A 16,323-nucleotide genomic window follows, 5' to 3' on the forward strand; every position below is an offset into this window, starting at 1 on the left:
GTTTTGACCTCTGTTTTGGCCTGGATTTTTCCTGGCATAATCTGTGCAGCACGAGATGTTATGGAAAGGAAAATGAGGCAGAGAGACACTCCACCAAAACCTACCACAAAATTATGGTCAGCAGAATTTCCCCGACCCACCACATTTAAATGGCCTTCCTCTCCAAGATCGAACTGAATGGAGGAGCAGGCCAGAGGGGCCGAATGGCCTCTTCCTGTCCCTCATGTCCTGATGAAACTTCAGTAACGGTGCTTGCTGACAAGTAATTTCTGATAGCTGGATAGCACCACCTGGTGCAGGTTATTGATACTGCAGCCACTGCAACATTCCCATTTAAAACCGGGTCTGCTGGAGATAGCCCAACATCTGACAATGATCAGGGTCTGGGCACTTCTCTGGGAACACGCTGAGGGATTGTGAAGGTTGTGTGAAGTGTTTGCAGTGAGTTGTTCTGTTGCTGTCTCTGTATTGACTCGAACTTCACCTCCAGTTGGAATAAAGTTCACAGCCTGCCCTTGTTACACACCCCTCCCCCGTTCCCATCAAAGGCCCGCCCCTTGACATTCAGTTTCAGTTTCACAGGAACCTCTTGCAGCTGCCGAACCCTCACAGAAACACCCTAATTTCAGGAGTTTGTGTTTCAAACACATCCAGAACCTGAAGAGAAACAGAGATTGCAGGCAGTGAAGGAACTACACAATGTAAGTACCTCCAATACAACCCCTGTCTCGCTGGTAGGGCCAGCCACAGGTCTCTGAAGGTTGAATGTCTGTGTCTGCAAGTTATACCCAGCAGGGAAGGTGAACAGGCTGGGTCCCTTTTCCCTTGGAGAGAAGACCTAATAGAAGTCTTTAAAATGATGAAAGGTTTCGATAGAGTAAATACACAGAGAGGGTTTCCACTTATGGGGAGGAGCAAAACTAGAGGCCATCAGTATAAAATAGTCACCAAGCAATCCCTAGGGAATTCACGAGAAACTCTTTACCCAGAGAGTGGGGAGAATGTGGAACTCACCACCACAGGGAGTGGTTGGAGCAAATAGTATCGATACACTTAAGGAGAGGCTAGATAAACATGAGGGGAAGGGAATAGAGGGTTATACTGATAGAGAAGAAAGACGGGAGGAGGCTCGAGTGGAGCATAAACGCCGGCATGGACAGGTTGGGCCGAATGGCCTGTTTCTGTGCTGTATATCCTGTGTAATGAATTAGTTTAATAACTGGTGCCATCACAATTCTGAAGCCCAGACCCAGTGAATGTGGTGTTCAGTATCTGAAGTGGGACACAGAGTGGGGGAAGGGTACAAGATGTCATCATTGGGCCTTCTGCAAACTGACCCTTTAAATCTGCAGCCATTTAAAGCTGAGGAGGAGTGGGACATACTTTGCACCCAAGATATTAATACTCAGTGAGGCAGTAAAGGAGCATTTTATTAATGCAGGTTGCTTTATCTTGCAGTAAAATAATCTCATGTACTGGGTCACTGAGCTGGAACAGAAGTGGATCCGGCTCCCCGGGGAGGGGAGGGTCTGGGTCCCTGAGGAGGGAAGGGTCCCAGTCCCCGAGGAGAGGTGTGGGTCCGGGGTCCCCGAGGAGGGGAGGGTCCGGATCCCCGAGGAGGAGAGGGTCCGGGGTCCACGAGGAGGGGAGAGTCGGGGTCCCCGAGGAGGGGAGGATCTGGGTTCCTGAGGACGGAAGGATCTGGGTTCCTGAGGAGGGGAGGGTCCCGGTCCCCAAGGCGGGGAGGGTCGGGGTTCCCGGGGAGCGGAGGGTCCGGGGTCCTCGAGGAGGGGAGGGTCCGGGGTCCCCGAGGAGGGGAGGATCTGGGTTCCTGAGGAGGGGAGGGTCCCGGTCCCTGAGGAGGGGGATCTGGGTCCACGAGGAGGGGAGGGTCCAGATCCCCGGGGAGGGTCCCGGTCTCCGAGGAGAGGAGGGTCCCGGTCCCTGAGGAGGGGAGGATCTGGGTCCACGAGGAGGGGATGGTCCGGGTCCCCGAGGAGGGGAGGGGAGGGGTCCCCAAGGAGTGAGGGTCCGGGGTCAGATGTTAATTGGTGCGGTAGGATTGTTGGTTAAAGATCGAAAGAGATCCTTGCAGCGCTGCCTCCCTGCTCCCAATGTACACACTTGGGATACCTTTAGGAAACCTTTGGCATTGTTGCCAAATTAAGTTAATCTAAAGGTTAAGTCATGGCAGGAGAGCCCAGAGACATGTCATGCTCCTCCTGTGCTATGTGGGAAGTCAGGGTGACTGTGTGTGTGGGAAGTGTGTCCAGCTGCAGCTCCTGAGAGACTGCATTACAGGACTGCAGCTGCGCATGGATTCACTCTGGAGCATCCACGATGCTGAGGACGTCGTGAATAGTACGTTTAGTGAGCTGGTCACACCGCAGGTAAAGGTTACACAGGCAGATAGGGAATTGGTGACCATCTGAAAGAGCAAGAGAAGGAAGGTAGTGCAGGGGTCCCCTGCGGTCACCTCCCTCCAAAACAGATACACCATTTTGGATACTGTTGAGGGAAGTGGCTCATCAGGGGAAAGCAGCAGCAGCCAAGTTCATGGCACTGGGGGTGACTCTGCTGCATAGGAGGGCATGAAAAAGAGTGGGAGAGCTATAGTGATAGGGGATTCTATTGTAAGGGGAATAGATAGGTGTTTCTGCGGCCGTAAACGAGACTTCAGGATGGTATGTTGCCGCCCTGGTGCAAGGGTCAAGGATGTCCCGGAGCGGCTGCAGGTCATTCTGGCGGGGGAGGTGGAGGGTGACCAGCCAGTTGTCATGGTGCATATAGGTACCAACGATATAGGTAAAAAATGGGATGAGGTCCTACAAGCTGAATTTAGGGAGCTAGGAGTTAAATTAAAAAGTAGGACCTCAAAGTTAGTAATCTCAGGATTGCTACCAGTTCCACATGCTAATCAGAGAAGGAATAGCAGGATTGTTCAGATGAATACGTGGCTTAAGGAATGGTGCAAGGGAGAGGGATTCAGATTTCTGGGACATTGGAACCGTTTCTGGGGGAGGTGGGATCAGTACAAACCGGATGGTCTGCACCTGGGCAGGACCGGAACCGATGTCCTCGGCGGAGTGTTTGCTAGTGCTGTTGGGGAGGGTTTAAACTAATATGGCAGGGGGATGGGAATCTATGCAGGGAGACAGAGGGAAGTAAAAAGGAGGCAGAAGCAAAAGTAGGAAGGAGAAAAGTAAGATTGGAGGGCAGAAAAATCAAGGGCAAACTATTAGAAAGGGCCACATTACAACATAATTCTAAAAGGAAAAAGAGTGTTAAATAAAACAAGCCTGAAGGCTCTGAGTCTCAATGCGAGGAGCATTCGTAATAAGGTGGATGAATTAACTGCGCAGATAGCTGTTAACGGATATGATGTAATTGGGATTACGGAGATATGGCTCCAGGGTGACCAAGGCTGGGAACTCAACATCCAGGGGTATTCAATATTCAGGAAGGATAGACAGGAAGGAAAAGGAGGTGGGGTAGCATTGCTGGTTAAAGAGTAGATTAACACAATAGTAAGGAAGGACATTAGCTTGGATGATATGGAATCTGTATGGGTAGAGCTGTGAAACACCAAAGGGCAGAAAACGCTAATGGGAGTTGTGTACGGGCCACCAAACAGTATTAGTGAGGTTGGGGATGGCATCAAACAGGAAATTAGGGACACATGCAATAAAGGTGCAGCAGTTATCATGGGTGACTTTAATCTACATATAGATTGGGCTAACCAAACTGGTAGCAATACTGTGGAGGAGGATTTCCTGGTCTGTAAGGGATGGTTTTCTCGACCAATATGTCGAGGAACCAACTAGAGAGCTGGCCATCCTAGACTGGGTCTTGTGTAATGAGAGAGGTTTAATTAGCAATCTTGTCGTGCGAGGCCCCTTGGGGAAAAGTGACCATAATATGGTAGAATCCTTCATTAAGATGGAGAGTGACCCAGTTAATTCAGAGACTAGGGTCCTGATCTTAAAGAAAGGTAACTTTGATGGTATGAAACGTGAATTGGCTAGGATAGACTGGCGAATGATATTTAAAGGGTTGACGGTAGATAGGCAATGGCAGATATTTAAATATCACATGGATAAACTACAATAATTGTACATCCCTGTCTGGCGTAAAAATAAAATGGGAAAGGTGGCTCAACCGTGGCTAACAAGGGAAATTAAGGATAGTGTTAAAACCAAGGAAGAGGCATATAAATTGGCCAAAAAAAGCAGCAAACCTGAGGACAGGTGAAATTTAGAATTCAGCAGAGGAGGACTAAGGATTTAATTAGAAGGGGGAAAATAGTATACGAGAGTAAGCTTGCAGGGAACATAAAAACTGACTGCAAAAGCTTCTACAGATATGTGAAGAGAAAAAGATTAATGAAGACTAATCAATGATGAAGACAGAATCAGGTGAATAATGGGGAACAAGCAAATGGTAGACCAATTGAACAAATACTTTGGTTCTGTCTTCACTAAGGAAGACACGAATAACCTCCCGAAAATACGAGGGGACCAAGGGTCGAGTGAGAAGGAGGAACTGAGGGAAATCCTTATTCGTCAGGAAATGGTGTTCGGGAAATTGATGGGATTGAAGGCCAATAAATCCCCAGGGCCTGATAGTCTGCATCCCAGACTACTTAAGGAAGTGGCCCTAGTAATAGTAGATGCATTGGTGGTCATTTTCCAACATTCCATGGACTCTGGATTAGTTCCTATGGATTGGAGGGTAGCTAATGTAACACCACTTTTTAAAAAAGGAGGGAGAGAGAAAACAGGGTATTATGGACCGGTTAGCCTGACATCGGTGGTGGGGAAAATGTTGGAATCAATTATTAAAGATGTAATAGCAGCGCATTTGGAAAGCAGTGACAGGATTGGTCCAAGTCAGCATGAATTTATGAGAGAGAAATCATGCCTGACAAATCTGGAATTTTTTGAGGATATAACTAGTAGAGTGGATAAGGGAGAACCAGTGGATGTGGTGTATTTGGACTTTCAAATGGCTTTTGACAAAGTCCCACACAAGAGATTAGTGTGCAAAATTAAGGCACATGGGATTGGGGGTAATGTATTGACGTGGATAGAGAACGGGTTGGCAGACAGGAAGCAGAGAGTGGGAATAAACGGGTCCTTTTCAGAATGGCAGGCAGTGACTAGTGGGGTACCGCAAGGTTCAGTGCTGGGACCCCAGCTATTTACAATATATACTAATGATTTGGATGAAGGAATTGAGTGTAAAATCTCCAAGTTTGCAGATGACACTAAGCTGGGTGGCAGTATGAGCTATGAGGAGGATGCTAAGAGGCTGCAGGGTGACTTGGACAGGTTAGGTGAGTGGGAAAATGCATGGCAAATGCAGTATAATGTGGATAAGTGTGAGGTTATCCACTTTGGTGGCAAAAACAGGAAGGCAGATTATTATCTGAATGGTGACAGATTAGTAAAAGGGAAGGTGCAACGAGACCTGGGTGTCATGGTACATCAGTCATTGAAAGTTGGCATGCAGGTACAGCAGGCAGTTCAGAAAGCAAATGGCATGTTGGCCTCCATAGCGAGATGATTTGAGTATAGGAGCAGGGAGGTCTTGCTGCAGTTGTACAGGGCCTTGGTGAGACCACATCTTGAGTATTGTGTGTGGTTTTGGTCTCCTAATCTGAGGATGGACATTCTTGCTATTGAGGAGGTGCAGCGAAGGTTCACCAGACTGATTCCGGGATGGCAGGGCTGACAAATGAAGAAAGACTGGATCGACTTGGCTTATAATCACTGGAATTTAGAAGAAGGAGAGGGGATCTCATAGAAACATATAAAATTCTGACGGGATTGGACAGGTTAGATGCAGGAAGAATGTTCCCGATGTTGGGGAAGTCCAGAACCAGGGGTCACAGTCTAAGGATACGGGGTAAGCCATGTGGGACTGAGATGAGGAGAAATGTTTTCACCCAGAGAATTGTGAACCGTGGAATTCTCTACCACAGAAAGTTGTTGATTCCAGTTTGTTGCATATATTCCAAAGGGAGTTAGATGTGGTCCTTACGGCTAAAGGGATCAAGGGGTATGGAGAGAAAGCAGGAATGGGGTACTGAGGTGAATGATCAGCCATGATCATATTGAATGGTGGTGCAGGCTCGAAGGGCCGAATGACCTACTCCTGCACCTATTTTCTATGTTTCTATGTTTACACTTTGTAGCATAGATAATCGACAAAAGAACCCGAGGGGAGATGAGAAGAAATGTTTTAATGCAGTGAGTTGTTATGATCTGGAATGCATTGCATGAAAGGGCGGTGGAAGCAGATTCAATATTCATTTTCAAAAGGGACCTGGATAAACACTTGAAAAGGAGAAAATTGGCGGGCTATGGGGAGAGGAGAGTGGGTCTAATTGGATCGCTCTTTCAAAGAGCCGGCACAGGAATGATGGGCCGAATGGCCTCCTGCTGTGTTGTGAGATTCTCTGAATGAAGAGCTTGGTATGGTTCTTACTCTATCATTGTTATACAAAGCTGCACTGTAACTGCGGACTTTTACTGATATTATAAATTGTTTCAATAATATTTGAGAATAAAGAAGTTGCCTCCACTGCTGCAAGAAATGAATGTGACCCATGTAACAGGCGGATAGTCCTGCTTATCTCCATCGCCTGTCAGTTCAGTACATCAATGTTTCATTCCATTCATCTGATACAACTTTTAACTTCACTCCCCGTTCTATCCGTATTAAGAGTTGTGGGTCTGTGAACAATTAATTCTTCCATTTCAGTGCATGTGAGCAGGCAGTGTGTTGTGTCCATGGGTGAGGGACTGTCCATAGAGAGAGTCTCCCCCTAAAATCACTGCTGCTTCTGTCAGTGTTCTGCTACAACCTGAATCTTTCGCTCCATTCACACAATCTCCTCTCAGACACGCCTGTGAGCAGTGATTCCAGCCTGTGTGCTTATCCCAGGCTGAGTTGGGTTTTACCACCACTGGCCTTTAACAAGTACTGAACGCTCTTTATTTTGGGTGGACTAACTTTAACCAGCAGAGTTTAACATGGGAGCAAGATGGAGCAGTAAAAATGGAAGTCCCAACATGTGTCATACCAGCCTTGTCCAACTACTTACTCAATGCACCTTTCTGTTAAACTTTGCCACACACAGTAACGTGGGGCTAGATGGCACCCTCCGAAAGACCTGAAACTTCTCAAACATTACACTTTCTCAGCTTTTGAACACCTTGCCTTATTCCACCCCTCTCATTCAAAATTCTCGTTCTCTACTGCCCACCCAAGTATGATCATATTATCACGGATATATTCTCACTGCTTTCCTCCCTCAGCCTATGCACCGAGCGACTTCCCATCCTCGGTGACTTCAACCTCCATCTTAATTCATCATGCTCTCTCTCCTCTGAGTTCATTACCCTCCTGTCCTCTCTTAATCTCTCCCTCCATGTAAATTCCTCAGCCCATATTCACGGCCAGCCCCTTGACCTTGCAGTCTCTCGTAGCCTTGCTATTCCAACCCTGTCAATTAAAGATAAAGCCATCTCTGACCATTTCCTTGTATCGCTCTCGACCCACATCTCCCTTCCCCAATCCAAACCTACTTCCTTCTGCATCCGCCCCTGGAAAAAACGCTCTCCAAACTCTCTTAAAACTGCACTTATCAACTCAAAACAGTCCAATCTCTGGCGCTCTTAACAATGACATTCCTGCAGCCACCGATCTGCTGAACCACACCCTCAACACCACCTTTGATGCCCTAGTCCCTATTAAAAAGATTACTCTCTGCCATGCTAGTCATTCCCACTGGTTCCCTCAAGTCAAAAGAGCGCAGACTTGAGCGGATGTGGTGGACAACTGGTTTAGCCATTCACCACCTCATCTGTCTCGAACATTATCGGTTCCTACTCTTGTCTACAACAACTGCTCACTATTGCAGGATCATTCTGAATTGCAAAACTAACCCCCGGCTATTGTTCTCTACTGCTAACCGTCTCCTTAAACCTCTCTCCCCTGTCTCCACCACACTCACCTCCAACAACAAGTGTGAGGAGCTCATGGACTTCTTTGTCTCAAAGATTAAGAACATCCGATCAGCTGCCTCTGCGAGTTCCCTTCCTTCCCCGAGCCCACCGGGCCAAACTTCATCTGAGGCTCCCACCTGCCCTAGCCCTAAACTCCCATCTTTCTCTAGTTTCTCTTTGCTTTCCGCTCTGGATCTCTCTAAGCTCATCTTGTCCATAAGACCCACTTCCTGCTCCCTTGAATCTATTCCCACTAAACTGCTGACCTCCCAACTTCTTTTTCTGGCTCCCATGTTAGCCGACATTGTTAACGGTTCTCTCTCCTCAGGTACTGTTCCCCTCTCCTTCAAACCTGCTGTCATCACCCCTTTCCTCAAAAATACAACATTTGACCCCACTTTGCACGCTAGCTATCGCAATCGCCAACTTCCCTTTCCTGTCCAAAGTACTTGAACGTGTTGTTGCCTCCCAAATCTGTGACCATCTTTCCATGACTTCAATGTTTGAATCCCTTCAATCTGGTTTCCGCGCCTGCCACAGTACTAAAACGGCTCTCATCAAAGTCACAAATGACATCCTTTGTGACTGTGACAAAGGTAAACTATCCCTCCTCGTCCTTCTGGACCTGACTGCAGCCTTTGACACAGTTGACCACTCCATCCTCCTCCAACGCCTGTCCACCATCGTCCAGCTGGGTGGGACTGCACTCGCCTGGTTCCATTCTTATCTATCTAATCGTAGCCAGAAAATCTCCTGTAATGGCTTCTCTTCCCACTCCCGCATCGTTACCTCTGGTGTTCCCCAAAGATCTGTCCTTGGTCCCCTCTTATTTCTCATCTATATGCTGCCTCTTGACTATATTATCCGAAAACACGGAGTCAGTTTCCACGTGTACGCTGACGACACCGAGCTCTACCTCTCCACCACTTCTCTCGACCCATGCTTGGTATCTACATTGTCAGATTGCTTGTCAGACATCCAGTACTGGATGAGCAGAAATTTTCTCCAATTAAATATTGGGAAGACCGAAGCCATTATCTTTGGTCCTCGCCACAAACTGCGTTCCCTAACCACGGACTCCACCACTCTCCCTCGCATCAAGCTGAAGGTGAACAAGACTGTTTGCAACCTAGGTGTCATATCCGCAACATAACTAAAACCGTCTGTTTTCACCTCCGTAACATTGCCCGCCTCCGCCCCTACCTCAGCTCTTCTGCTGCTGAAACCCTCATTCATGACTGTTAGCTCTAGACTTGACTATTCCAACTCACTGCTGGCTGGCCTCCCATATTGTATACCGTGTAAACTTGATTTTGTCCAAAACTCAGCAGCCCGTGTCCAAACTCGCACCAAGTCACGACTACCCATCACCCCTGTGCTTTCTGACCTACATTGGCTCCTAGTTAAACAACGCCTCGATTTCAAAATTATCATCCTTGTTTACAAATCACTCCACAGCCTTGCCCCTTCCTATCTCTTTAATCTTTTTCAGCCTCACAACCCCACAAGATGTCTGTGCTCCTCAAATTCTGCCCTCTTGAATATCCATCATTAGAACTGCTCAACCATCGGTCGCCGTGCCTTCAGCTGCCTGGGCCCGAAGCTCTCAAACCTCCCTAAACCTCTCTACCTCTCTTTCCTCCTCTAAGATGTTCCTTAAAACCTACCTCATTAAACAAGCTTTTGGTCATCTGCCTTAATTTCTTCTTTTGTGGCTCGGTGTCAAATTTATCTGTTTTGTTTTGTAACACTGCTGTGAAACGCCTTGGGACGTTTTACCACGTTAAAGGCACTATATAAATAAAAGTTATTATTATTATTAACATTAGAAATAGGAGCAGGAGTAGATCCTACAGGCCTTTGAGCCTGCTCCACCATTCAATAAGATCATGGCTGATCATCAACCTCAACTTCACTTTCCCGCCCGATCTCCATAATCCCTTGATTGCCCTAGACTCCAAAAATCTATCCATCTGGGCCTTGAAAATATTCAGAGACTCAGCATCCACAGCCCTCTGGGGCAGAGAATTCCAAAGATGTACAACTCTCTGAGTGAAGCAATTCCTCCTTACCTCTGTCCTAAATGGCCTACCCCTTATCCTGGTTCTAGGCACTCCAGCCTGGGGAAACATCCTCTCAGCATCTACCCAGTCAATCCCCTTCAGAATCTTGTATGTTTCAATGAGATCACCTCTCATTCTTCTAAATTCCAGAGACTATAGACCCATTCTAACAATCTCTCCTCATAAGACAGCCCTCTAATCCCAGGAATCAATCTGGTGACCCCCCCATTGTACCGCCTCCAAGGCAACTATATCCTTCGTTAGATAAGGAGACCCAAACGGTGCACATTCCTGATGTGTAACATTTGTGCATTGATGTTATTTTCAGAGATTAAATGGCCCAGTCTACACTCTCCAAGTTCTTCACTGCTGAGGAGAGCAGGAACCTGCGATCTATGTATAGCGCTGGTGATTTGGAAGCAGTGATTCTTCAGATAAAGAGGAGGTCAGACAATTTAGACAACATGCAGCTGAACATTGCAGTGATGGGTGATGTGGGCTCGGGGAAATCCACCTTCATCAATGCTATGAGAGGTCTTCGGAGCGAAGATCAGGGAGCTGCTCCAACTGGGAATGAAGAAACCGGGATGGAGCCAACCAGATATCCCTATCGAGCTCTGTCTAATGTTCATCTCTGGGATCTTCCCGGAGCAAATTCCTTTGGTTTTGAAATCAATAATTACCTAAAGAAGGTGAAGTTTGAAAGCTATGACTTTTTCATCGTTGTGTCCCAGTCACGATTCAGAGAGAATGACGCAGAGCTTGCCAAAAGGATTCAAGAACAGGGCAAGGAGTTGTACTATGTGCGGTCCAAGATAGACAATGATGCCCATGCACTGAGGATGCAAGGTGTTGACTTTAGTGAAGGGCGGAGGACAATCCTCAGGGACTGTGTCAGCAACTTCCAAAGTGTTGGAGTTACACCACCAGCCATTTTTCTGATCTCTAGTTTTGACCTGGCCAAATATGACTTTCCTGACTTAAAGTCCAGCCTCGTCAGTAATCTCTGCAGTATAAAATCAAACGCTTTCTCGCTCTCACTCCCAAAGATTATGATGGAAATTATAGAAGCAAAAATAAGAATGATGAAGAAGAGAGTCTGGCTGATGGCTGTTCTCGCTGGAGCACTGGGTGCAGTGCCAGTGCCAATGCCAGGGTTGTCTTCCATTACAGGCTTTGTGTTGACAGTTGCTGGGCTGATCTACCTCCAGAAACAGGTGGGACTCAATGACAAGTTTCTGCAAAGCCTGGCCAGCAAAGTCAGTAAGCCCACTTCAGTTCTGAAAACTGAAATGAATCGTCGAGTGCCAAGCAAGATACCACCAGTAATTCCCAGGGTGCTGTTGGGTATTACCATCGTCACTTGCATGATAGCTGGGTTCAATTACAGCTTCAATCCGGTGACCCTCTCTATCTTTGGGGCAGTGTCGTCCTTTGCTTTTACCTACAAGTCACTGAAGGATTCACTGGAAGACCGTTCGGAAGCTGTACAACAGCTGGTGAAGAGTGCACTTGGATCAGATTGACATGATCCCCTGTACGCCAGGCCTGTCAACATTACTCCTCAGTTTGTAGAGACTGTAGTGATGTTTGATCTAGAGTGTGACAGATTTACCTGCAGGGTGTCAAACTCATTCTCTATGGTGGGCCTGATTGGATATCCAGGCAGTTATTAGTAAAAGTTATTAAAATAGCAATAGATGAAGATAAACAATTGATACTTGCTCGCATTTAGATTTTATTTACTGTTTACTGCTGCTCCCTGATACCTGCACCTCTCGAATCATTGCAGCAACATTTGGAGCAAATGACTGGGCTGAGGCCTGCCTTGGATAAAAGCACAAGGACCACTTGTCACTACAGAACTTAGTGCCCCAACCACTAACCCTGGGAGTGATTCCACAGCCTCACAACGCTCTGTGTAAAGATGTTTCTCTTGGTCACTGTTCCAAATATCTCACATTTATACTTGTATCACTGGCTCCTCACCTTGACCCTTCAACCCCTGGAAACAGCCTGCTTCTATCTACCTAACCCATCTTTCACCATTTTAAACATTTCTATCATATCGCCCTGCAATATGTGTTGAATATGAGTAGGACGAGTCCCAATAGAAAGGGCACCAAGTCAGAATGGGCCTGAGACTGAGCCACCCACCTATCTGGACAGGTATACACCTGTCTTGTGTGACTTCCTGTATTCCTAACCTGTTGTACAACCACACCTGGCTGTCTCAGTGATTATTAGCGATAAACCACAGGCACATCACACTCTCTGCTGCACACACCTTGTCAGCATTATTTCTGCATCCTGCACACTGGGAGGAGAAAACTGCAAGAAGAGGGGAAAAGAGGAGCCCTTCCTCCCCCCGTCAATCTGTGTGCTTCACTCTAACTTCACTTTTCAAATAAAGTCTCTCCCTTCTGGCCTTTATCACGGTTACTTTGGAGGACATTTTGGCCCCTCCGTTCTGAGTGACTATTGACAATGCAACCAACCTGCATCATCGGTAACCTCACAATGACTATTGACACCACCGCATGGTCCTACTTCACCATAGAAAGATAGAAATTTACAGTGCAGGAGGAGGCCATTTCGGCCCATTGTGTCCACGCCGGCCGACAAAGAGCCGCACGGCCCTTGGTCAGCAGCCCTGAAGGTTACATATAAAACTATGAACAATGAACAATGGCGGAAAGGCAAAGAGCACCCAGTCCAACCAGTCCGCCTCACACAACTGCGACACCCCTTACACTGAAACATTCTACACTCCATTCCAACCGGAGCCATGTGATCTCCTGGGAGAGGTAAAAACAAGATTAAAAACCCAGACCAATTTAGGGAGAAAAAAATCTCGGAAAAATCCTCTCTGAACCATCTAGGTGACCGAAACTAGTCCAGGAAATCACCTTGGCCGTATTTGATTCCCTGTAATACTTACCATTATATCTGCACCGGCCAACAAAAGATTATCCAGTCTAATCCCAATTACCAGCTCCCTGTAACCCTGCAGGTTACTGCACTTTAAGTGCCCATCCAACCATCTCTTAAAAGTGGTGAAGGTGTCTGCATCCACCACTCTTCCAGGCAGCGAGTTCCAGATCCCAACAACCCATTGCATAAAGAAGCCCCCTCAAATCCTCTCTAAACCTTCCACAAACCACCTTAAAACTATGCCCCCTCATAATAGACCCCTCCACCAATGGAAATAGGGCCTTACTATCCACTATGTCCAGGCTTCTTGTACACCTCAATGAGGTCTCCTCTCAACCTCCTCTTCCAATGAGAACAAACCCAGCCTATCCAATCTGTCCTCATAACTAAGATTCTCTATTCCAGGCAGCATCCTAGTAAATCTCTTCTGCACCCTCTGTAGTGCAATCACATCCTTCCTATAATATGGTGGCCAGAACTGCACACAGTACTCCATCTGTGGCCTAACCAAAGTATACAATTTAAGCGTAACCTCCCTGCTCTTATATTCTGTGCCTCGGCCAATAAAGGAAAGCATTCCGTATGCCTTCTGTAAGGTTTACACATTTTCACAAAAGGAACAGGAAGAGGCCATGAACTAGAAATGTTTTAAGGAAACTTTTGGGACTCCCTGGGTGGGAAAAAGTGTGCCAGCCTGGTGCAGGTGGTGACTCATCACCGATCGATACAGTTTCTGCAATCAGGAGATAGACCTGATTGTATATCGGGACAAAGGGTTTGATACAATCGTGCAGAGGAGCCCCTGGATTGATTGGCCAGAGGGGGAAAAACAGTTCCCTCGGGAGACTACAAGTCTATGAAAAACCAGGACAACAAAGGATCCCACAAGGCGCATATTTTTGGATAACGTGGCACTAAAGATAAGGAGTTATCTTTTGCCCTGTCGACTCCGTATGCAAATTGTGGCCACCCAAACCCATCACCACAGCCAGTCAAACTGATCACCACAAACATCGAAACTGATCCAGACGCGTTAATGGAAAACCCAGCCCAGCAGGAGATTTATTCATAAAATGGATATATATATATATGCGAGCTAAGAGCAGCTCAATGGAACGGAAGGAAGAAAACAATGGAAGGAGAAGGAAGGGGTAGATCAGAAGGACAAGCAGGATGAGAAAGAGGGAACATCGAAGGGGAACAACCGTTCAAGGAACAAACAATCAGGAGCCGACAATTGACAAAATTAACTGGATGGGTGATTGTATGTCTTTGGTCAATTCTTGCAGAAGTCTTGTTCTGTAATTTTTAGTTGATTTTTGCATAATAAAACTAACAGTTGGGTTAAGCCTAAACTTTGCATTATGTGGAGTCCTTTCCTGGAATTCCCGAGATCTATGAATCAAAGTAGAGTGGAAAATGAACACCCTACACTTCTTAACCACCTTATCCACCTGGCCTGCTACTTTCAGGGATCTGTGGACATGTACTCCAAGGTCCCTTTGTTCATCAACATTATTAAGTGGCCTACACATAATGTGTATATCCTTTTCTTATTTGCCCTCTCAAAGTACATTACCTCACACTTCTCTGAATTAAATTCCATTTTCCACTGCTCTGCCCACCTGACCAATAGATTGATATCCTCCTGCAGCCCATGACTTTCTTCTTCATTCATCATAGGCAGTCCCTCAAACGAGGATGACTTGCTTCCACATGAGTTCACAGATGTTTCAATGAAGGACCGATGTTCCAGTCCTGAACTCCAATTGAGGGGGTGGAAGATGCCTGTGCGTGGATTTTTTTAACATGTGGTGACCGTTGCACACCACACGGGTTTGACAGAGCTCGGCCTTTATCCAGTGGCAAGGGTTAACCAGGACGACTGGAGACCTGCTCTGCTTCACGGACCTAGTGCGCACACATATCGCAGTGTGGGCAGGCCTGTGCTGCCCCTGAGCCATCGGCTCTTCTGGGCCCCGTACCCTCATTCGCCGCACCTCTGCCACAATTTCTCGCTGCTCCTCCGCCACAAATATTTGCCACACCACCGCCACGATCTCTTGCCGCTCATTCGCCACAAAAACACTCGCACCTCCGCCACGATCTCCTGCTGCAATTTCACACCAAACATTCGTCGAACCTCCGTCACGATCATCCATCAAATCTCTACCACGATCCCTCATCGCTCCTCCGCCCCAATCGCTCGTCGCAAGTCTGCCACGACCTTCCATGCTCCTCTGCCTTACCAGGGCCCAGCCGATTTCTCTGCCAATGTTCCAAACGGCGACCTGGGTCCTGGTCATTATCAACCACACAGCCAATTTTAGTGTCGTCTATAAACTTCTTAATCATACTCCTTATATTCAAATCTAATATATACCACAAAAAGCAAGGGACCCAGTACTGAGCCCTGCGGAACCCCACTGGAAACATTCTTCCAGTCACAAAAACATCCATCAAACATGACCCTTTGCTTCCTACCTCCAAGCCAATTTTGGATCCAACTTGCCACTTTGCCCTGGATCCCATGGGCTTTAACCTTCGTGACCAGTCTAACATGTAGGATCTTATCAAAAGCTTTGCTAAAGTCCATTCATATACACTACATCGTAAGCACTACCCTCATCAACCCTCCTCAAAAAATCAGATTAGTCAAACACGATCTTCCCTTAACAATTCCGTGCTGACTGTCCCGAATTAATCCTTGCCTTTCCAAATGTAGATTTATCCTGTCTTTCAGGACTTTTTCCAATAATTTTGCCACCACTGAGGTTAGGCTGACAGGTCTGTAATTATTCGGCCTATCCCTTTCTCCCTTCTTAAAAAGGGTACCACATTAGCAGTCCTCCAATTCTCCGACACCATGCCTAGATCCAAAGAGGACTGGAAAATGATGGTCAAGGCCTCTGCTATTTCCTCTTTCACTTCGCTCAACAGCCTCGGATGCATTTCATCCAGCTCTGGGGACTTATCTACTTTCAAAGCTGCTACACCCCTTAATAGTTCCTCTGTCACTATATTTATTGTATCCAGAATATCACACCCCTCCGATAGCAGTATCTGCATTGCCCCTTTCCTTTGTAAAAACAGATGCAAAGTATTCGTTAAGAACCTTACCAACACCTCATGGTCTCTAATAGGCCCTACCCTATCTTTAGTTACCCTCTTACTCTTAATATATTTATGGAACATCTTAGGGTTTTCCTTAATTTTACTAGCCAAGAACTTTTCGTGCTCTCTCTTAGTATTCCTAATATCCTTTTTAATTTTGCCTCTTACTTTTCTATATTCCTCTAAAGATTCTATAGTAT

General features: G+C 46.7%; 1 protein-coding gene across 1 annotated transcript; it reads left to right on the forward strand.

Annotated features, from left to right (window-relative positions):
- The first annotated feature begins 460 nt into the window (after positions 1 to 460).
- LOC139265232 (interferon-inducible GTPase 5-like) lies at positions 461 to 14,347 on the forward strand. Its single transcript, XM_070882159.1, has 2 exons — positions 461 to 701; positions 10,404 to 14,347. Exon 2 carries the CDS (start codon positions 10,411 to 10,413, stop codon positions 11,599 to 11,601), a length of 1,191 nt encoding a protein of 396 aa, XP_070738260.1. The 5' UTR covers positions 461 to 701; positions 10,404 to 10,410; the 3' UTR covers positions 11,602 to 14,347.
- The last annotated feature ends 1,976 nt before the right edge of the window (positions 14,348 to 16,323 follow it).

The sequence above is a fragment of the Pristiophorus japonicus genome, chromosome 6, assembly GCF_044704955.1.
Source record: "Pristiophorus japonicus isolate sPriJap1 chromosome 6, sPriJap1.hap1, whole genome shotgun sequence".
Taxonomy (NCBI): domain Eukaryota; kingdom Metazoa; phylum Chordata; class Chondrichthyes; family Pristiophoridae; genus Pristiophorus; species Pristiophorus japonicus.

What these genes read in the sequence shown, in the direction of transcription:
- LOC139265232 (XM_070882159.1), top strand. Translation starts at nt 10,411, where the DNA reads ATGGCCCAGTCTACACTCTCCAAGTTCTTCACTGCTGAGGAGAGCAGG.